General features: G+C 26.2%; 1 protein-coding gene across 3 annotated transcripts; it reads left to right on the top strand.

The window, feature by feature from the left end:
• Window positions 1–11,573: 11,573 nt before the first annotated feature.
• On the top strand, window positions 11,574–25,016 carry LOC112596472. Of its 3 annotated transcripts, none has more exons than XM_025342170.1 (5): window positions 11,574–11,714; window positions 20,571–21,025; window positions 22,941–23,072; window positions 24,527–24,641; window positions 24,748–25,016. In XM_025342170.1, the coding sequence occupies exons 2-5, from the start codon at window positions 20,693–20,695 to the stop codon at window positions 24,894–24,896; spliced, it is 729 nt and encodes a 242-aa protein (XP_025197955.1). In that variant the 5' UTR covers window positions 11,574–11,714; window positions 20,571–20,692; the 3' UTR covers window positions 24,897–25,016. The 3 variants fall into 3 exon arrangements, with proteins under 3 accessions (XP_025197955.1, XP_025197953.1, XP_025197954.1); XM_025342168.1 differs by having other exon boundaries at window positions 11,577–11,714; window positions 24,745–25,009; XM_025342169.1 differs by lacking the exon at window positions 11,574–11,714 and adding an exon at window positions 20,213–20,473 and having other exon boundaries at window positions 24,745–25,009.
• The last annotated feature ends 20 nt before the right edge of the window (window positions 25,017–25,036 follow it).

Raw genomic sequence — 25,036 nt, 5'->3', positions numbered from 1 at the left:
GTAATACAGTGGAATAAAACAGTATTATAGTAGGTAATATGATTATAGGCTGTAGACCTAAACTCTGTTATTATTTTACTATTAATTGCTAAAATTAAATAGGAAATTGAGCCATATATTACTATACCTACAATGTATATGATGTAGGCACAGTCTCTTAGATTATAATATATTATCTGATCGTATTGATTTTAGACTTTAGGTGTATTTAATCTATAATAGAGCAAATTGTATTTATAATAATAATTAATACCTACATATTATTATCTATACGTGTTATACATTTTTAAATAATATTACAATTTATTAAATATGTATATTACACATACTAGTAATACTCTATTGGTATTTCGTGTTATGCATAAAACCATCTTTGAATATATTTAAAGAAAAATATTTAAAATATGTATATTATAATTTCTAATAACCATGATTCTTTGAAATAAGAATAAAAATTTCTAAGTAAGGTAGGCATCTAACTATACACAATAACTTGTAAAATGTTTTTAAGTAAGGTCATTCTTATAATAATTCAAATTTAAATTCATGGTCAATTAATAATTTTATTTGCATACAATTTTCGTTGTATTATACTCATATGAGAATTGGATAAGTACAGATACTACTATTTTTACAATACCTCAAATTTTATCCATTATTTAACAGAAAATGAATTATCTATTATAAATTTTAGGTAAGTATAGTAGTCAATTAAAGACGTATATGATATCAGTAGATTGTTGGTACCATAAACTAGGTACAATACAGTATATCTAACTTTATATTTAAATAAGGCGATTATTTAATCAAAGAACGCACATTACATTTTTTATATAAATTCTAAATATGATAAAACGACATTTTTTAAAGGTATTTTTCTGTTTTGAACGACAACATATATTTTTCATTTCATATTCTCAAACGGCATATATTTTTCGGAATATTTAAAATTTCAAAACATAAAAATTGAAATTTGGACGAATAATTTAAGAGTTATAAATATTTAAAGCACAGATGAACGAGTGGAAAAATCCTCACACCCTGTAAACCCTGTAAAATGTTAATCTTCTACTCCGCTTATCTAAACTTTAAATACTTATTTCGACTAGAAATTATGTGAAAATATTTTTTACAAAAACATTAATAGATTCTGAAGTAATAAGTATTTTTAATAAAAATATTACTTAGTTAGTAGTATAGACTATACACATTATATTATATATCTTATATTATGTATTGATAAATACATAGTAGTACAAGTAGATATAATATGCATTTTATTAAAAATAAAATAATTATAGAAAATATAAAGATATTGATTTACTTTTAACTTATACAAACGTAATAATTATGTTTACGCTTGTATAAGTTTACGACTAGTTACGAAAATATTTTTGTTAAGATTAATTATAAAAAATGCAACCAGCTCAATCGATATATAATTAACAATTATTATTTTGTTATTGTGAGTCATTTTTCAATAAAAAATAATTCAACAACAGCTTTTTTTTTATTACTTGCATTTTTAAGGTTTTATAAAAATAATAATAATGTACAATGTACATAAGATCCTATTATATTGACATGAATTTTTAATGAAAAATATTAAAGTGTTATTGTAAAGACTGATGACATAATATGATAATATATTGATTTGCTACCATATGCATAAATTACACAATATTTAACAGTGATCAGAATAATTAGTCATCAAAATATTTTAATTAACCTCCTAATAAGTATTTACATAATAAATTATGGGAATATAATAAAAATTATAAATCCATTATTTTTAATTAAGTATATTATTTTAAATTATATAAAGTAAATTCGTTACATTATTTACATTAAATATAAGTACAATTTATATTCAATGGTCTCAGTGATATGATTGTAACGTTTGTTTAAGGAGAGATATAGGGGAATTAGATCCCCATGATTTTAATTTTAGTTTCTGAGAGAAACTGAAATGCATGGATTTTAAAATTATATTTTTTCTGATATTTTTAAATATACATGTTGGTAATTAAAATAATGTAAAAATTTTCAACTTTAAAGGTAGTTTCTGAATGCAAATCGTATTTCATAAATTTGTTCTTTGAAGAGGTTTAAATTTAATGTAATAATTTACGATAATAATATTATAAAGCTGAAAAACTGGTATGTTTGAATGCGTTAATCTCAGGAATTAATAGACCTATTTTAATGAAAATTATATCAATAAATTATTTGAGACTAGGTTGTTCCAATCTTCTTTTTTAACCCCTAAGGTCTGCTATGGGTTGCTGCTATTGAGTGACCAACGATAAATTTTATTTTGGCTTACAAACATTGAATAATATTTTGTTATTGGCTAAGAAAAGAAATGTATAGTGTAGAATAATTAAACCACCGTAAGTATGGGATTTTTTTAAAACGAAATATTTAATTTATTGTCTGTTATTCAAATATACAGCAAAAGTGTGAATGTTTTTAAGCTCATAGCTTATATAGAATAAAAATTACTCTACTGATTTTGATGAAAGTTTTAGAGATTGTTCTTAGAGATATTAGGAAATTTTAGGGATTATAATTATTTGAAACACGATCGAAAATATGAAAAGTTCTATATTTAAACCACCACAGGTGAATTTCTCGTCTCGATCAAATTGGTTTACAAAGCAAAGAAGGTACATCGATGTTGATTTGTTCGTGTACATTAAAACTGAAATATATAGATATAGCGCCGCACTTAATTTTTGTTAATTTTTTTTTTAGTCAAGTTAAATTATACAGTTAGTATTGTATTAATAAAAACCTTTTTTTTTTCTTTTTTATCTGATATTCTTGTAGAATAGACTATAGCCATGTGCAGCGATCTGGCTATGGTCGACGTAGTAGATAATCCAGTAAACATCCAAACCCAATAAAGTAATAAATATGAAACTATGTAGAAGAGGTCTCGTTCTGCTAGGCCCCCTGCACTTAGGGAATTGTATAACAGGTGGCAAGTTATCATTGCGCTATAAGACATGTCTCACCATTCAAATTTTTATTTTATTTTTTAAGTAGTTATTAATAATTCAGTCGTCAGCATAGTCATTGTCCACCGCAAACTCATTATCGTAGTTATTTTTTAATTATTGATGATTTTTTTTTTATTTCTAGTATGATATTGTCTAAATATAATATGAATATTAATAATAATGTCATTATACCTGATTTTTTCAACGTTTCACGGACCCAATGACTCACACCTTGAGAAGTTTTTTCAACTTTTTTCATAAATTTCCATAATATGATCAATGATCATGTCATTGGTATTTTGAAAATTTATGATTTAATTATAAAAAATATGATCAAAGTATATTAATTATATTTATATGTTAAGTGTAAAACTCGGGTTTAAGAAAACTTGATGTTTACCTATCTGCTAATTAGTTAAAAAAAGCTCAAGGTAAAATTAGACTGATTCGATACTATATTTTGTTGTAAACTAACTTTCCAACATGAATATTTTATATACTTTAAAAACAAATATTTAATGTCCAATTGTCCAATAGATGATTTGTAAATATAATATTGCATCAGAATTTATTATATTTTTATTAAGTTTTAATAAAAATATTATAATTATTATAAATCCAATTTCGTATTGTGTGATTTTTACATCTTTATACCTAAAATAAAAAATACATATTTTTAAAAATAGGTAGGTATATATAATATCAAAACCGTTTTATCGTTTCGGAATCAAATCGAAACCTTATTTAATAATTTTAAAAACCGAAAATGTATTTAAAGTCAGAAAATGTTTAGTCCCTGCAGATTAAAAGTCATTTTCAAAGGTTGATAAAAAATAAAATCAATGTAAGTTACTTCTTGTAAGTATAAAATAAAGAAATATTTATTCCATATATACATTTGCAGATATATAAATATAATATTAAGTAAATATATTATAAAATATGTTTCTACCATAAAATAATAGTAATAATGATTAATGAAAGTATTCAGTAAGTATCTATTATTTTTATATTATTTTTTAAAGCATATAATTGTGGGCCGCAATTTGTGGTGGAGGTATTTTTTAATTAGGAATAAAATATTATAAAAAAACAAATAAAACTCCAAAAATTCTTTTTTTTCAATTTAAAAACACTAAAAATCATTAATAGTTACTTTTCTTAAAACTCATTAATGTTCATTTTTCAGCCTTGAAGAATTAGGCGCACGCTCTTATCGGTGAAGGCGCGAGCTCGCATTGTGTCCCCGAGATCTCGACCGCACATCGATCTCTCCGATAAATTTCACATCTCAAAAACAAATAACTGTAATAAAATATTGTTAATAGATTTGAATTTATAAATGTATTATAACTTAAAGTTTTTAACAGTGTGTTAACATTCGATATAATTATGAAATTATGTTCAAAAATATATTATTTATAGTTTTGTATTTAATAAAAAAATATTTAAAATTCGTGTTTCAACATAATGAACAAATAGCAAATAATAGATAATTTTTTTATATAACCTAACTGAAAAATGTGTACCCTATAATTTTAACATTAAAATGTTAAGTGAAAGTTCAGTTTCACTGCGCCTTGGTAATAAAACGTTAAACTGACCTCTGAAAATTTCCGAAGGTAATTGTGTTCTATCAATCAAGCGTGACTGGATTGATGCTTTTGGTTTACAAATAAATACTAAGCTCATTATAAAGATAGGATTTTCACTATTAATTAACTATCTTTTATTCATAGAATCATCAGAGACATTAGCATGATACACAAACAATATGCTGTTTCGTTTTCCAATCACACTGATACAACCATCAAGGAATAGTATTCATTCATTTAAAAAACAACGCTAAACCCAAGTTCTTCGGGGTCAGGCCAGTATCTTATGCTATAGATAGCTATTGTAAAGGCTACAGAAATACAATGCTTATGGACGAAAAAATTATCGTATATATTAACCAGAGCCAGATTAATGAAATTAGTGGCCCTGGGCTAATTTATTTTTAGGGGCCCTTTTTTTTGGGGGGGGGGGGGGGTCCTGGGCTATAGCCCGCTTAACCCCCTTTAATCCGGCTCTGATATTAACCTTGCTATTCTTGAATACTTCTAACATCCAATGGGCTTCTCTAATTGTCTACATTCCTTAGAAGAATAATCAAGTAAAATTTAGTACTGATTTTAAGGTTAGGTAAGTACTATTAACCCATATAAATATGATACATAGAAATCATGCCTAATTTTGAAGAAATCGCAGTCAAGTTGTCAGGTTACAACATTTTCATTATCATCAAACTAAAATATACCTTTCTGGAATTTAAAGTGTACCAACAACTTACATAGCTATACACACAATAGGTATGAGCGAGTATTGATTCTAATTTTTTTTTAAATAAAGTGGACATCATATTACAACATGTATTAAACATAGAGCTTGGCTCCATGAAAACATTGTTGTCGAATGCAATTTCTAATCTGACCATATCACGCTTTGTGTTCTGAAATGATGTTAATATTCTCCACAGACTTCAATAAGGGTATTAAAATACCTATAGTCTACTAAACTTGACACTTTTGAGCGTAAAGTTACTTTTATGGGTCACTGTTAGGATAACAAGGCCACAAAGATATACATTACACACCCTCGTATCAGCTTTACAATTTCAACCTGATCCCAGTGATTCTACAAATTTTAAAGAGAAGAGATAATTTTATATAAGTGCGAGCATAATATAATGTAATTGATACTTGAGTATTAGTCTATATTACATTAATTTATAAACGAGTTAAATGTTTTATTATATTAACTATTCAAATTCCTGCGATTCGAGTACTAAAATTGGTAAGTATTATTTTGGATCAGAGAAAATAAATTAAACTGAAAAAACGAGTCTGTAGAAATCTATTAACTGTAATAAACTGTATAAACCATGAAAGGCCACGCTTGACGCGTTTTTTTTTTTTTGAGGTCAGTGAGGTCAGTGAGGATTATGGTCAAATTTTTCTGCCTGGCGTTTGTTCAATTTTGTCGTTGTTATTAATTGCCAATTATTTGTCATCTATATTATTATTAAATATTATTGATAATATTTTAAATTTATATAATAGTATCTGAAATCATTTTAAAAACGTGATGTGTTGCTTCTTATTACAATTTAAATTTTTTACTAAATAATAGGTACAGTAATATAAACGTGTTAAATTTATTTTATTTATAAAGTATATTCTATTTGCAATATTTTTTTTTCCGACGTTTTATTAAATAGTAACCAAAATAAGTCACAGTGAATATTTGAAAAAGTCAATGTAAAAACTTACTTATATTTGTAATTATATAGGCACATGTCTCTTATTATTATAAGTTTATCTGAATGTATAAAAAAAAATTATTATTACCTACCTTATATTCTTTCCCAAATAAATTATTTATATATTATAACACATAAAAATAAATTCGTCGTGTCATCGAAGTAATAATATTTAAAATTTTAATTAAATTCATTTATACACCAACATAGTTATTTAATTAAATCTGATAAAATAATAGTTTGTATTTATAAAAAACGAAAACAATTTTTTTTACCTCCCTTTATACACATCCATCTGTCATTATCTGATTTGTTGTCAATTGTTCGAACCTTAACTCATGCAGCTGTGCAATACATATATATTTTAGCAAATTGATATGCCACTGCAAGGTTGAATGTTTACACTTAAGCTGTACTTATTGCAGACGCCTAACACTGTGATGAATACAACCGTCGGTGTCGAATTCACTAGGAAGAAATTACCAGGGTGTTCTACTTGAATGATTCGCCAATGCCAAAACTCCAAACGATACGCACTGTCAGTGTTGGGGTCACAGTAATATATTATCAGTCTATCCCATTGTATACATTGTTATACATATATAATATATATATATTTCTACTTACAGATCACCGTCTCGCACCATCGGTATATAGGTAGGTATACATCACACTATGCATACACATAACATTATAACTAGATATAATATTATCTACGGCGTCGTTAACAGATAGACCGTGTAAGGTTTTCACTTTATAAAATCGAATTATTGTCATTGTTTCAAGTTCAAGGAAACGAAAATTTTCTTAGTGTTATTGTACGTAAGCAATATAGTGCATTATAGTGTATACATGTCATGTTTTATAATATACCAGTTCAAGTTCATACAATAATGACGTATACTACGACAAATAATAATAAAATATTATATATTATATTTATGTAGGTATATGGTATTTTTTCATTCTCTCCCTCCACAACTCGAGGTAATTGGATATAGAGAACTCAAAATATGTATATGCTTTAGACGTATTATACTCTTCAATCAATCATATTATAAACGTTATAAACGCATTATTTCGTAGTCAGCTGTTGTAGACTGTAGACAGTTAATTTTGAATTTATGTAATTATCAATTATAGCTATATCGATAAAAAAAAAAAAAAAAATACTACACTTTTCCTGAATAACCAGCGGTATTTTTGTCTCCATGCTACATTATATTTTATAATAATAGTTTAACGCGTACATTTTTCTGTTATATGTTTATAAAAGAAGTTTAAGTTGAATTTCAGTGATTGTAAACGAGGCCATTGTACAATATTTTAGTCTTAACGTCATATAATATAAATAAATTATAACTTATAACTTATAAGGTATCATAGTCTAAGTTTATAGTGGAATTAGACGATATAATATATTCCATGGAGGCGTTATGGCGTTGTCTCGCGATTCTCTACCAATTGATTGGTGTTATTTCTAGAATCATAAAGACTATCAGCGGTTGAGGTTCACTAAAAATAAAGATTAGATTAGAAAGGATTATGATTCATAATTATGAAAATGGTGTTGGTATTTACTAATAGAGAATATAATAACTGATACATTTTTTGTAATGTTTGAATTATACAATACCTACAGTACAGTAAAGTTATAGTTGTACAGTCTATTTTTTAAATCATGTACTTAACTAATAAGTATTTAACTTCATTAGGTACCACTAATTAAATACCTATTTGAGTTTCTAGTATAAATAAAACATAGTATATACACTTGAAAGTTCTAAACTTTCAAAATAGAGTAGTTATATTAGTAGTACATTTTTATTAGGTAAAAAATTTATAAATTACAAATTAACTATGATTCATCATGACTAAGATAGTAAGATGTACATTTTTTGTGAAATAATGATTTTTGGCGCATGGGGATGAAATCACAACAATAACTTCAATTATGTTTACACGATGGAATTTAGAATAATAGTAGTTAATATAAAATATTAAATTATAATTTTGCGTGTTAAACATTATTACATTTGTGGCATGGATCGTGGTATTATAAACATTTTCAGGCCGCTTTTGAAAGTACAAAACATAATCAAACATGCCTATTCATAACATAGTTGTACAGTAGATTCTCATTATTATACTATATTGATTAAAGTTCCATAGCATAATAATAAACGCAATAATTACGTTTATTCACTGACATTGTAGTTGACATTCTTTCTGTTTCATAACTCGGTTGTTAAACACGAAACACCTATTAAAAATATAAAACCTAATAACATTTTTGCCTATACTCTATTCACAATAAAAATAGTAACGAGCGACCAGTTGTACCTATACATTAACATTCACATATTTTACTACACAGCAGGCATACGTTGAGTATATACGCAATAGATTGATGTTGCTAGAAGTTAAATTATTACTGCGCAGTATAAATACGATTCTTATATACCGAATAAAATAAAGATTCTAATATTATATTTATATGATATTCATATTGTATGTGTTGGCGTATTGGCATAGAATCACGCAGTGTGAGTTGAGGGATTTTATTCCTCTCAACAAGTATCTAATGGTTAATTTTTAAACTCTAAAAATATCAATAAAATCCCATGACAGTATTATTTTAATAGTACTAATACTATTACTAGTAATATAAGCTTTCATACACATAAATTGGCAAATTCTAATATAATATTAATTAATTTTACATAGCTATATGTTGTCAGTTTATCATATTATATTACATCAATTATCACAGAATAAATCGTTAAACAGAGCTGAGGGTAGATGTCACTAAATAAAAGTAAACAATCAATTAATATTGAGTATAAATATTCCTTTTTTTTTAACTACCTATATATGAGTAACAAACAAATAAAATATCAAATTAAAATACCTCCCAAGTAAAATTCGTAAGTATTCCACTTGTATAGTTGTCAATGTTGTCATATTTATTTTATTTGTACAATCTGTATAAAATATATTTACAATAAGCACAACGGATGGAAAAATATATAATAGTTCATGGTTGGCTTGAGTGAAGATGAAGAAGTTATTCAGTAATAGTACTTTATGGCATTTATATAGTTAAAATAATAAACCTTTAATTGATAATGATATTATATACAGCGAAATACTATGAACAAAAGACAGCCACACGATCATCAAAAGTATTCGTTGTGGACATGCCTTAGTACTTATACCTATTTTAATCAACTCACATACCTACGTATCTTCTATTTAATGAAAATATTTTATTTTTATGTGAATATTATATGTATATATTACAAATAGGTACACACATACTTAAACATACATAATGCATAATTATAAATACACACAATTAATGTTATCGTAATTTATAAAAGAACCTACTTATGGATATATGGATAATGTACTTGATCATAATTCGTGCTTTGAAATAATATAATTGCGTACCACATTGTCGTGTCCGCCGTCCAGTGACGCTGTGGAGAAGTATGTAGGTACATAGTTACGTAAAAATTTTAGTTTGAACTTAGATTAATAGATAACAGTCCGTTATATAGAGGTAACGGGAATAAATATTAGTGCCCGTGTCCACAATAAAAAAATTAAATACGTTAAAAACAATTTTAAATACACAAGAATATCTTTATTTTTCCAAGGATTTTATTGTCTTGCATATTTAGAGGTGTAAACATTGAGTCAGATTTAACTGTTATATTATTCCAGTATGGATTTTAATTTTTTTTCTTTTTTGTGCGCAAAAAGAACGTGACATTTCTTAAACAATATATTTCATATGACTGGCAACCATAACATCATCAAAAATATTTATTTTAATTTATAGTAACCTGCACTAGGAAAACAATAATTTTATTGTCGATTAACAGACATACATTATCTATAATAATATATGTGTACGATTGAATTAAACCTACATATTAATCATTATGATATGAATAAACCTTTATTCCCCACGAAATTACAGCTATAAAAGCAGGCAACGAGACTTTATAGACAAAGAGGCCATAATAAAATTGTACAATTAACATAATCCCTATTAATATATTAAATATACAAATATTTTTAGTACAGATATGTTTAAAAATAAAATATAAAGTTAATAGATAATATGCTTTGTATATTTAATTTTAAAAGACGGTAGACGCCATATTTACGAATCAAATGCAATAATAATTCACACTTCATTATACTTTTTTAAATAATTTAATTGTAAGTGATCCTATTAAGCATTATTATAATAATAATATATTATAAACATAAAACGATAACGTTAACGCGACAAAAATGAATTATAATTTATAAACGGATCAGTAATTAATCTTATCACAAAAATATTATTATTTAATAACGCATATCATATATATACAGAATGATTCACCTAGCATGCTCTCCTTTATTTCTTTAATAATGTAATTATTCAAAATCTGATTTTTGGCATTTTTAAATATACTTAAAGACTATATTTTCAAATTCTTTAAATTGTTGTTACTATTAATACAGTGTCTCGGGGAGCTACCAACTTCTATTTTCCAAATGAAAACTCCCTTTTTCTATTGTAAATTATTTAAGGAATCATTTTTATGAACATTTCGACGAATTAGAGTAAAAAATCAAACAAATATTTTTTTGATTACTTAAATTTGTGTACTGAAGATAATAAGTCCATTAAAATGGATTTGAAAAATACAGGGGAATTTTAGTAATTAATATTAATCTATCTACAAATTATAATTTGTAAAATGATTCTATGGTCCTGATTGCTAATATAATGATTATTTTGTTCAATATTAAATGTATTTTATATTTTTGTAAATCAATTTTTAAGGACTATTATCCTTAGTAGATATAAACATTTGAATAACAGAGAAATTACTCGTTAAAATTTTTAATCAAGTACATCAAAGTATTTTAAAATACTACTCCCAAAATAATTTAATAATTTACAATAGTAAATGGAGGTTTTCATTTGAAAAACCGAAGTTTTTATTGTTACATGCAGGATACTCCTTAATAATTATTACCAACAATTTCAAGCATTTTGAAATATGATTTTTGAATTCGGTACCTATAAAAAGTTCCAAAAATTATAATTTCAATAAGTTCATTAATAATAAAAAAAAAAAAATAAATTAAAAGTGCGAGTGCTTGGGAAATCATCCTGTATATTTATCATATACCATGTTGTGATGTATATAATTGCTACACATTTTGTAACAAGACGCTCCACCCGTTTAAAACAATCGGACCGTCAACGGTTTAGCGTCACTTTGTAATCCGGAACGGATCGTGATCATCATCGTAGTAACAATGATCCGCAACTCTGGCTTCTCATATTCTTAGACTTAGAAACCTATGCACGCCAGTGTCGGAATCGTACTCACATCGTACGTATATATTATATATAAAAATATTATATACATATACACGCAAGATGATTTTATGCAGTTCAATATAAAATATATAAGACATTCATTTTTATCTTTATCAATATTTTTGATTTTTAAATGTATACGTAGTGTGATAACCATGACCTACGATTTATTTGTAACTTAAACATAACATCATCTTTTCAAAGAAAAAATCTAATATTATTACTATAATGAATAGATTTTGATTTTTACGATTCATAGCTTTTTTTTTTTACTATGCATGCATTATATCATTAAAATATTTTTGCAAAAACATTTGGATTACAAGAATGGACTAGAAGGGATAAGACGTAAACTTTATTATAGTATACCATGAAGTAATTTTAAATTTAAATTATCACTGTATAATTAACTGTTGGTTCAACATTCTATATAAAAGCTTATAAGATGTCTTTGTAAAAGCCCGATAAATCGCTATGTGAATCATTAAGATTAATTTATGTTGAAATGTACTTAGAAGTTAGGACTACAAATTAACTGAAATATAGTATGTTAAATTAAAAAAAAAAAAAAAATATCTTGTATAGGTATATTATAAAAAATTTACGTAAAAATACATTTAATGATAAATAGAGTAATATTTTGATGTCTGTAAGTGTAATGTAGCTACTTAACAGCAACTCCACAATATTATTGTATATTTGCCTTAATATTGTACTAGATTATTCATAGTTATATCAACATTATGATTATTTTTGTAGTATTTTTGGCGTATTGTATCCAAATTCAGGAATAATATATGTATGAGAAATTATTGAGATCAGCTATTATTATAATTATAATAATGTAGATATTAAATATATTAATAGCATTACAATATGTTAAAGTGTACGACTAGAATAAATATGTAATTAGTAGAATGGGAAAAAAATCTTTTAAAAATCAATTGAAAAAAACCAAATATTTTTTTATTTTGGATTTTTGAATTTCAAGTCCAAAGACTTAAAATCATCTATTCATCTATGCAATATATTATATACTACATTCTTTACATCTATTATGTATATTTATTATTTATAGCAGTATGGTATACTTACATCTGAACACCCGCAGATACAAGAAAAACAATAAATGTACTTGAAACTCAATACTCTGCTGGTGGTTGTAAATAATAAAAAAAAAATCTGACTTAAGGTCAATACTATATTTAATATTTATGTTTTATATCTATACGTGTATTTAATATACAGAGTGATTAATATTTTTATTAAAAAATAAACATAATTCGTAAAATGTTTAGGTTAATTTTATATTTAGAGCAACATTTATATTTAACTGTTTTCCGCGTACAGTTTAATTTTAACGATTTATTCGTCGATTATTAGTCAAATGAAATCGAATTATACGTCACGCATGAAACTGAGATACTGACTATATCATTTTAATTATAGACATCCACAGGAGCGCCAAAAAAGAGTCCAATGTAGGCAATGTAGTAATATAAATTGTGTACTTACATTTATAATAATAGATATTAAATACATTATACTTATAAACTATTATATTGTTATTTGTTGTCAAAAAAATTAATGTCAACGATTTCTTTTAAAACTTTTAATCAAGAGAATACCAACTCACACCCACATAAATATGTGATGTCAGACGTCAGTGTCTCAAACGTACAACACAGCTAATTTTACATTCAAAAAAATCCATTTTACCATGTTATTATAAAATTAAAGTGGATTGATTTATCATAAAAAAATTTAAGGTGAGGTTATTATATAAAACATATCAAAGATTTTTATTGAGATTTTAATTGTCAACAAAATTATGATCATTTTAAAATGTGTAAAAAAATTGGAAAGTCTTGGAAATAATCTAAAAAATAATCTCAATTTTAAATTTTTATATAATAGACTAATTCATTCCAATTTTAAATATATCAGAAGAAAATGTATTGTTGTTAATGTAAAATTGCATTTGTTATAAATGTACAACATAGCAAATTATCGTTCAGTAAAAAAATTTTTATTAGTATTATTTATTTTTTCGTATTTATTAATAATAATTAACATAAATATATAATCAAAGAATGTTGAAGTTCATATATGAATAATATTATTTTAGTTAAAACAAATAATATGTATAGAATTGTTAAAAGAAAAATCGTCATATTCCATTTAAATACACAATTTCATTAAAATTTAAACTTCAAAGTTTATAAGTAGCTGAAAACAAGTCCAAATATTTTTTAAATTAAATCATATCGTGTTTATAAAAAACCATTATAAATATTTTGTGGATATTTAAAAAATCTGCTACTATGATAAAAGTTATAAGTATAAAATATTTCAAATTTAAAAATATCACCATTTTTAAATTATTTTAATAAAATATTGAAATACTTATATATGTTCGAAATATTTATTTATATATTTTTATTGATTGATTTGTAACAAAAAAATAACATACAGTACTGAGTAACAACAACTTATGAATTGCAACTGTTTAAATTATAACTGTAAATTATATTGTACTTATTCAAGTCTTAAATAAAATAAATATTATTTTATTTCTAATATTACTTAATATCATGAGCACCCATTAATTCAATATAAATCAAATAAGTCAAAAAAAGTTTCAAAATATAAACTAAATAGTAAATACAAGTTTAATCTTGTGTATACCTACAAAGTCATCAATACGGCTATACACACACACACACACACATATATATATATATACCTATATAGTAAATTTATATATATGTGTACTATTTCAAATCTCTATGGCCTATAGTGATAAAGAATAAAATAATTTGAATGCTTTTTAAATAATTAGATAATGTCTGTAATGGTAATACTTATTATAAGAATAAAATTATATTATTTTTCCGGGGGAGAGGGGTCCAAGTACTTCGTCTTGCCTCCCCAATGGGCGCCCATGCTCGATTTATCTTTCTCGAATAACTTTAGTGTATTAATTATTTTCAAAAGTATATACCAATAAATAAATGATACATACATGTAATATTCTATGATGCATTTAATTTTTGTGTTTTTTCTAATTAAAAAACAATTCTATAAAGATCATAGACTATAGTTTTAAAGATAATTTTAACAATGTTTTCGGTCATAAATATATATTTTTAATCTTTATATATATAATAAAATTCTTCTGTACGCATGTTGTAATTATGTAAGATGTAACTTCTAAATAACTTGACCATTTTAAATAAAAGTAATATAAATAAACTTTTTGTGACTCAGTGGAATTTAGTTTTGGCTCACGAAAATCAAATATTTTTTGTTTATTTAAATGTTTATCATTGGTTACAGATTATATTAATATTAAATTAAATAAAAATATGGCACATATAATTTTTTTAAACAAATATTAAAATAAAAATGTATACATCTAAGTAATGATTACTTTTATATAATAATAATTATTTATTTCAGCCAAGATAATATTGTAAAATTTTTTGATTAATTTTATATACCTAATTTTTTATTGGAAATTCAAAAGAAACTAATCAAAATGTTTAGTAAGTATAATTTTCTTTTAAACTAATAATATAATACGCAAAGTAAATTGAAAAAAAATCAATAAATGTGTATACCTACATTTAAGATAAATAATTGTAAATATATTAAATTCATATAGACGTATAGACGTATATGTAGACATAAAGATAATCACTAAAATATTATATCGTTTGTTTACATTTTTAAAGTAATCTTTTTTCTAATAATTTCTTAAATACATATCTTAACTTGTTGTTTAGAACATCGACTGGTGCATTGTTAAGTAGTTTTAATCTACTTGGTATCAAATATCTGCATACTTTAATAGCATGAATAAGTTATAAGGAGTATTATTAAATTGTAATTATTACGTAGGTATATGTTATAATTATTGTGTTTATATTTAATCGTTTTGTTTTTAAATGAATATTGATTAGATTTACTATATGATACAGAAGTTTAATATTTAATACTTTAAATTCTTTAAATAATTGTTATGAAAGATAGGTATTGGTTTTTTTAATAACATTTTTATGAGCTATTAAAAAATTATTATTTAATGAAATGTGCAACCACCCCATGCTATGATATCATATTTTATTATAAATTTTATTAGTATGAAATAAGTTATTTTAAGTACATTTATATTTTAAAAATGTTTTTCTACTAAAAAGAGGTGAATTAGTTTTTATTATCTAATTAAAATGTTATTGACTTAAAGATCCCATTTCAAATATTGGTCTATAATTATACCAAAATATTTAATTTTATCTTTCTTAGTTATAAATTCGCATGAACAATTGATTTAAACAGTTATTTGTTATGACTTGCAATAATAACTTACAGTTTCTAGATTAATTCTGGATTCATTTTTTATGTAGATAAATTTTATGCATTGACGAATATCAATCTTAACGATAATGAATTTACGTACTTAAGCTTTTCATTAATTTTGTGTTTATATCAGAGATATGTATGTCCAAAATTATAAAGTGCAAAATGTTAAAATTATTCATCGTAATTGCAATGTTTATACCTATTATATATTTAAATTGAAGCAAAACAGAAAACGATAGATAGAAAGATTAATTTTAACAAGGATGAAGTCTAGTAATAAAGCTATTGTTTCTTATACGCAAGTATATAATAATTATAAAAATATTATAAAATTTGTGAAGTTTTGTCTACTGATAATTGCATATTTTTTTAATTAAATAGAACTATCTTTCAGTTTTAACTTAACCCTAATAACGTAAAGATTATTTTTTCTTTAATTACAATATAAAAACAAAATAAATTTGATTATAAACTGATGTTGCATTATTAATATTTCCATATTCTCATATTTATTTTCAATATTTTGCTGATTATTGTAAAAGTAACTGGGAATTTTTTACATCCTACTAAATACCAAAATAATTCAATTTTCAAACAGAAACCACCCTTAATGCTATAGATTAAAGTGTTTTTGTTGCTCCTAAAGGTGATGTTAAACAAACATAACTGTGAAAACAATATAATATTGTTCGCTCCGCTCAGAATCTAAAATATAAAATTTATCTCGACTATAATTATTATTAAATATATAATTATTTTTTTTATGTAGATACTGATATAAATTTAAACTATGTACTTATTAAGTTGTTCTTCATAAACTTATTAGCACATATTGTGTTATAGCCACACACGAAAAAAAATAGATGTATAATAACTGATAAATAATTGTGTTCTGATTTTTGATAAGCCTTTACTATTTAAAATCGATTTATAAGCACATTATAAAACAAAATTTGTAGACTGTTGGTTATCTTGATTTAACCTATGCCATAATAAATACATGTTTTGTTGTGAACTATAATGCTTTTTTAAAAGCATTTAAAAAATATTAATCTTATTGTAATATTTATTGTGCTTGTTTACTGATTAATTACATTAATAAATTAAAAACTGAAAATCCTTCCTCGCCCTAAAGAAAAAAAAAGGATTTAAACAAAATAAGATGTTATTGGTTTAAACTTATTTATATCAGATTTCTTAAATAATATATATATAAATAATGCTTATATAGCTATATTTTATTTATTAAAATAATAAATATAAAATTATGAATTTTAGAAGATATAAAAAATAATTATTAAAGAAGATATTATCAAATACAGTAGCTTACCTATTTTATTAAATCACACCATGTGTCCAACTGTTCTATAGAAATCATTTCTAAGCCTTCAAAATCACATATCACTCACGTAGTAGCCAGTAATGCTAATCATGAAAAAGCTATACTAACCCCCCATAGTACGCTGCAATGATGTATAGGTAGGCTAGACCTAGTAGTTTGAAATTTCACATTACCAATAAGCACCTACATAAATTTCTAATATTTTATCTATTTGAATTAAATTTCGTCATACTTATAGTCCATAGCTATCGCCTTAAGTTTATTTTTTAAAACATAGGTATATAAGAAAATAAAAGTCAATATATAACATAAAAGACAAATATTTAAATACTACCGAATTGTAATCGCGGAGGTGTTGAATGAGCCATTGGATACAAAAATCGCAGGCATCAGCCCATTGGACAAGTCATAAATTTATTGATATGTAATGTTTCAATGAAATATATCAATAAATAAAATAAAACAAATTTTTATAAAAATTATGAATTTTATAAATTACGTTTTACTCGTTTTTTATTTATTAAATTTACTATGAAAGTTTTTTAAATTAATTTTTATTGATTTTTAATATACTAATATTTTAATCAATATAAACTACCTAGGTACATAATATACAACATTTATAGATAGAAAATGTATTAACACATATATATGATTTTTACCGATGTACACTATTATACGTGACAAACTTACCCGTGATATTTTAAATAAATATCTAATTTTGCATTATTTTAAGTTTAAATACAACTCATTGAAAATAAGTAGACTATACATTATAAGTGACATATTTTTTATCTTAATTAAATTTACATAATATTATAATAGTGTAATATACTATCAGTGTTTTTAAATAATTGTCTAATATATGTTGCATATCAGTTACAAGTTTTAGCTCTTAATAATAATAGTAATTGAATATTTATTATTTATTATCAATATTCAATGTTATAGCTATTAGTCCTATAACGTTTAAAATTATCTTCTTTCTCTCATTATAAATATATGTTCAAAAAATATTGAAGTAATGTGTCTAAATAATACAATGTTAACAATGTTCTAAATAAATTCATAAAATTACAAATAATTATGAAAACTATTTTGACTATTGAACCATATAAACATATTATCTGTAAGAATTAAGATTTTCGACGAAAAAAAGTATTAAATGTGTCTTGATGTGTAGATAATTAGATATACCCAAAATAATTGGCAAGTATGCAACTTGCACTTCATCGCGTCTTCCCGTGTTAGCTATAACGTGAGAAAACAAAATTGAAAATACCTAATCTGACAGGTTTAGAGAGACTTCTCTTAACGGACACCTTTAAATAACAGCATAATTTCGGCTATCAAGGGTGTCCCGAATTTAGAGGTTTTACATTACTTATAGGTTATATTAAAATATAAATTAATTAAATGTATGTATGAATATACATATATATATAATATATAATATGTATACATGTATGTGTCGTGTGTGTACATAAAACATTAGTCAATATATACTATAATATTACATTTTAATCGGTCAATAATTTATACAATACCATCGATCGGTAGGTATCACCATATAATATTTATTGCATTATACTGATGTAATTGCGTATTGAACATTAGTTAAATCAGTCATAATTTCGTAAGCTATATGAGTACCTACCTAACACAATGTGCACTTATAATATTATGTTATAAGCTTCAGTGAGATTTGGTGATTTTCAACGTTAATTTTTATAATAAATAACACATTGATGAAAATATCACCACCCAAATCATGAAAATAATAATATTATTTGTTGGTACCTACCACCTATACGACTTTGACCGGTAAATTTTTTAGACATAAAATGTGTCGAATAAAGACGAATAAAATTGCATTAGTGCGCGACACAAGGGCAACGAGTGAAATACTGTCCACGGAATAAACGATGGTTATTACTTATTGCTAATTAAAACATATTATTAAAATTAGATTTTTAAACACGCCGAAACTAAGAAAATAAAGTAAATAATATTGGTTTATACATAAAAGTAAAAAAAATCAAAAAACAATTGCTTTTCCGCTCGACACATCTACCTTCAAACAAATACGCACATATCATATATATATATATATATTACCTATATAATATTATTATGTATACAGTTTTAAATTGATTTTCGATTTCAATGATCATAACGACACAAGGTTGCGTTATCCCAAATAGCTAATGAACCAGTAATGATAGACATTACCGTCCAATACAACTGCAATAAACGTATATACACATTATACAGCTATATTGCAGGCAGGTAAAGCCATCGCAGACGTAATGCGACATCACGTCCTACAATGCGTCTCCGTTCGCGACGACTGTATAGCAAATACAGCGCCCGTAGATAATAATAAATAATAATAATATTGTACGGGACCGCCCGGCGATAAGTTTTTTCGGATTCGTTTTCCATCGTCGTCGACGCCGCCGTGTAGTGCTTTAACAAAACATCGTAATTGGCCGGGTATCAACCCAAGTCTATAAGCGTATCCTATACCTCGACTGCACGTCGCCGCTATAACCGGCGGCGTACATGATGATGATAATAATAATAATAATAATAATAATAATATTGTAGTGCCTCGCGACTACTATTCAGCTACTGCTGTGCGCGCGTATAGAACAAAAACAAAACAAAAAAAAAAAAAACAAAAAATTACGAGTTATTTTCGAACGTAGCCGTCGCGAGTAGCACAACGCCTATTGGCTATTATTGTGACGCCGATGCTGCGGCGTCTGTCGCCTCTCTGGCTCTCTCGGACCAAGGAGCTGTTGCAGTAGCGTTTCGGTTTCAGTGGCGCGCGCGTACTACTACGACCACGGTTCGACATTCGTGTGGACCGTGCGTACAACGTAGTAATAATAATTATAAGTAGTCGCAGCCCGCTATTCGACGACGACCGAAATCTACCTACAGATTATTATTATTTAGACTAACGATAGCTACGATCTATATAAATACATCACAGATCGAAGAATTTCGTGGTTCGCCCATAAAACACCTGCGCGCTACATAAATTTTATAATATTTAGGTACATAAATCGTATATTCGTGTTCGTGTATACAACCTCTGTATATAATATTATTTCATTATAATTTACGCATCGTATTAACCGCGTTTTTCCGCAGGTCCATACCTCCGCCGTCGCCGCTCCGAGTCCGACCACGATAAACCATCGGCAGTGTAAAGTACTTACCTGATAATCTGCCCACCCGCACTCACTTACAGACAGATCGGCAGCGATAGTGCAATGCTAGCGTCCAAAGCCGTGGCGTGTCTGCGCACATTTTTCGCGGTCGTCGCGTTGATCGTCGGCCGTTGCGCCGGCAAGCCAACGTCTGTCGGAGCAGGAGTTTCGAACCACGACGGCAACGGCGAGAACCAGAAGGATTCGCTGCCGTTCCAACTCACCATCATCGAAGTGTCGCCAGGCGAGACGGCCGTGCTCCAGTGTCCCAGCAACGACGAAAACCACAGGTTCCAGTTCTGGTGGATGAAACCCGACCAGATCATCGGGCCTGGCACCGTGCCTAACAGCGACAAGTTCAAATACGAAGTCCTCACCGGCACGCTTTACATTAAGGTCCGTAGCGCTATTATTCTTTATTATATTACAACCTTTTTTACACTGCGTTGATATATCAGTGTGAACAGTGTACCTACTAGCGGCTAAAATAAAAAGAGTCGATTTAGGCATTATTCGATTATTTTAAACGAAACGTTACTATCAAAGCTTTTAATAGGTATTATTTTTAAATTTTATTTTTTTCTTACATTTATTTAGTTTACATGTTTTTAATTGACAATGAAAGATTAAAAATCATTACAATCAATAAAGAAATAAGACGTTTTTTCGTTTCATGTTAGCCTCATTAGCTTTTACGCACCATTCATCTTATATAATACACATATATACACAATATTGGGTAGGTATGTACATGCATATACGGAAATAGAATATATATATAGTTTTCGTATTCAAAAATTTTCGATCATACCCACTTCAGGAAAAAACAGAAGTATGAGGGATTGTATACCTACCTGTTCATTTCCCCTCCCCTCATCAAAATATTAATAATTAAAACTCGATTCCGTTTTTAATTAAATTTTATTCAAAAGTTCGCAATGAAATGGGTTTTATGAATCTATCTTTTTTTATCTGCAAAAGTTCCATATGTATTATATAAATAATGTAATCGCACATTGTGCTCTTAAACTTATTGTATATTATGTATTTATGTAATTTGTATGATACCTATAATTGGACTTGAAAAAGTTTTTTGTATACGACTTTTGAACGTATCAAAATGGAACGTTGTTGTATGTATTCGACGTGACTGGAGGAATTTAATTTAGTAGTTCTTCACATTTTCATAGCCTCGCAGATTGTAATATACTAATATACTATTTGATATTCATGAATCAAGAGACTGGAATCTTTATTATATTTTCGGTTCCTGTTCCGGTTCTTAAAACTATAAAATAAAGGTTCGGGTTAATACCGATAGTTTTTTGATAATGCATACGTATTTTTAATTATCTATTTTAATTTTTTTCATTTTAGATAACTAATTTAAAACCACACAAAATAAGATGAGTTTAATTACTCGATACAAAATTTAGTATAAGTCTATAACATACAAATCTAACTCATACCAGTTTATTGATACCTCCTTTAAATATATAAAACATCCATGTCTTTATTTTTCATTAGATTAAAAAATATTGTATTATTATTTTATACAATAAACATTCCTAAAATCTTAAAAGACGCTTCTTGTCACTATCTTACATATGTATTCTTTAACATTTAAAAAATACATTTTTGAAACAAATCTAGCATCTAGCCTATACCAAAATGTTTCATTAAATTAATCTAAATGTACCTTGACTAACACATATCGACGAGCTAGATACGATTAGAGTTCTCTGTGTAATATGTATATAGTTATAGTTAAAAAATCAAATACCTTCTTAATAATCGTCATAGAAAGAGAAGTTTTCTTTATTTAATTACGATTAACGAAATTATTTTAATAGTGTTGCAGCGTGTAGCTATAATATAGCCTATTTTAGAGAAAGGAAATAGATGAATCGCGCCTAGAACGGGCCTTGGATTTTTTTATGTATTTATACAATCATTGTAACTATAACAATAAAAAATAAATTTTACAGTAAAGTACAAAAAAAAAAAAAAAAAATCAAGAAATCAATTAACATAAATTATGCAGAGAGGGGAATACCTTTTATGTTCAAAATTGAATTAAAAATGTAATCCCTTCCCCCATTGTATTGTAAAAACAGTAGATATGCCATTGATTTTTAGATAATAATATAATTTATAAGAGCACACTCTAAACTGATATACGATCTACCCATTGAGATATATCTTTCCCGATAAGTCAAAAATACTGTCTTATATGTTTATTTTTATCGATTAATTATATCAATACGCTAATTTATTTATAACGAACTAACGATAGTGTTTCGCACTTTAGCAAGTAACAGCTCAAGAAAGCGGGATCTACACGTGCGTTTGTAAACATCTAGGAAACATATCGCTGTCGGCGAGGTCGGTACAGTTGGAAATAAAAAAGGAATGGAAAGACCTCTGGGAAAACGACTATACGGTAATTACTCTAACATCACTATACCCATATTATAATATAATGATATATATGCATTAGAATCATTATCTTAATAACGCTGTAATACAGCATCGTGTACTATATTATATTCTTAACACTGCAATATTTTACTTATCTACCTGAGAGTATGTTATCTTATCACTAACGACTGATGTCTATTAAAGATTAAACTATTATAAAGATATTACATTAAAAATCATGTATATATATATATGTGTTATATTATTACTTTATGAATTATTATGATAATTGATCAATAGTAACGTATTTTTGCTACTTAATTACGTAAATATTGTACAAACGTTGATAAAATTTAAATTTTGTTTAAGTTAACAAACGTTTAAGATAAAAAAAAAATACACAACTTTAATGCTTTCATAGTATATTATATTTTTGACAGTTAATACGTAAGTACCATACACCTGAACTCTATAGGCTACAACAAGGGATACCTAATAAATATCGACGCACATAAGGAAAGGATGGTTTGGCGGGAGAGCAATAGAGTATAGGTATACTTGAAATGTACTCACAGCTAAGCATTACATAATTTTTAAAAGATATTATGAAGAATAGTACTTAGATCTCTGAAAAATTCTCACTGTATTTATTGCATCAATGATAATAATACATTTTAAATTTCACCGTGCATTGATTTCTGGTGTGCATAATAAATACGTGTAGTGTACTGTTTTGCAATATAGGTACTTATATGATAATTAAGTAACGATGAAAGAATTTAGATACCAGTGAAGATGATAGTAGCACAAACAAACAAATTAATTAGTTACTTATCGTTTGATCTTGTAGTGCTGTAGATCGCAGTTTCACTGTTTTCAAAATAGCTTGGTTATTAAAATTAATGATCTTATAAATGCATATGATTGTGCGTCTTCATTCTGTTCGATTCTGCTCTTTAATTTTGATTTTGACCTATACTATAAGAATATTATATGACCTGTAAACCGTAGGTACTCTATAACTTATTATTAACTAATAATAATGATATTATAGATACTTTAATATTATGTTAAAACAATAAAGATGGTATAAACTATAATACAGGTCACCTTAGATATTAAGATATTTGACTATAGCTAGGTAGTTAATAATTATTACGTTTACCAAGCACGAGCAAAAAAAAAAAAAGAGTAAATTTCTAACGAATTGCCGTTTTGAAAAAACGTGCACACTTTAAAATTGATATGTAGGTACTTATTTAAAATATTTAATATTCTGGTACGAATTTAAAATTTTTAATTTAAATATTTATTCAATTAACCATACTAATAATTCGTTTTTAAACCTTTCTTATTTTTAATATTTCGCGCAGTTTTTGTAAAATTCAAACACATAATCAAACCTATGAGATTTGAGAACAAAATCACATACCGTTGTACTGATTATTTTAACGATATGTACTCGTATATCCGCAGGTCAACAGCATAAGAGTGGCGGCTGTCTTGAGCGTGTTGGTGCTGCTGTTGCTGTTGCTGTACCTGTTTTACCTAACGGCATACAAAAATAGTAACAGAACGCTACACTTCAGAGGTAATAAACCAACTGACTCGTTATAAATAAAAAATGTTCACCGGCTGTTTTGGCAATGATTGGCTTAATATAACCTGCGTATGACGTGTGCGAATGATTTCAGAAGATTACTCGGACGAAGACGTGTCGATGGACAGACAGATGTACAGGAAAACCAACATAATGAAAGAAAACATGTTTCAACACGGCATTGACAATCCGACGTTGGAAAAAGAAGCGACCCAAGTGAAAAATAGCGGAGAAACGAAGGCGTAGTACGTATAGCGGATGCAATAACACAGTTCGTCGGTATGAAAAATGTAGTTCCTCGTCGGAGAACGACTGTTCCGATTTATTTTCCTTCATTTTTCTCCGTTTTTATATAGTGAATGTAAAAAAAAATACGAATAATTTAA

This window comes from Melanaphis sacchari, unplaced genomic scaffold, assembly GCF_002803265.2.
Source record: "Melanaphis sacchari strain LSU unplaced genomic scaffold, SCAv2.0 Contig31_pilon_pilon, whole genome shotgun sequence".
Lineage (NCBI taxonomy): Eukaryota > Metazoa > Arthropoda > Insecta > Hemiptera > Aphididae > Melanaphis > Melanaphis sacchari.
The sequence above is the reverse complement of the archived record's forward strand: the minus strand, read 5'-3'. Positions and strand labels throughout refer to the sequence as shown.

Excerpts from the sequence above, each read along its gene's own strand:
- LOC112596472 (XM_025342168.1), top strand. The coding sequence starts at position 20,693 with ATGCTAGCGTCCAAAGCCGTGGCGTGTCTGCGCACATTTTTCGCGGTC. Across the intron at positions 21,026-22,940 it reads CCGGCACGCTTTACATTAAG|CAAGTAACAGCTCAAGAAAG; the intron begins GTCCGTAGCGCT and ends TTCGCACTTTAG. Across the intron at positions 24,642-24,744 it reads CAGAACGCTACACTTCAGAG|AAGATTACTCGGACGAAGAC; the intron begins GTAATAAACCAA and ends GAATGATTTCAG.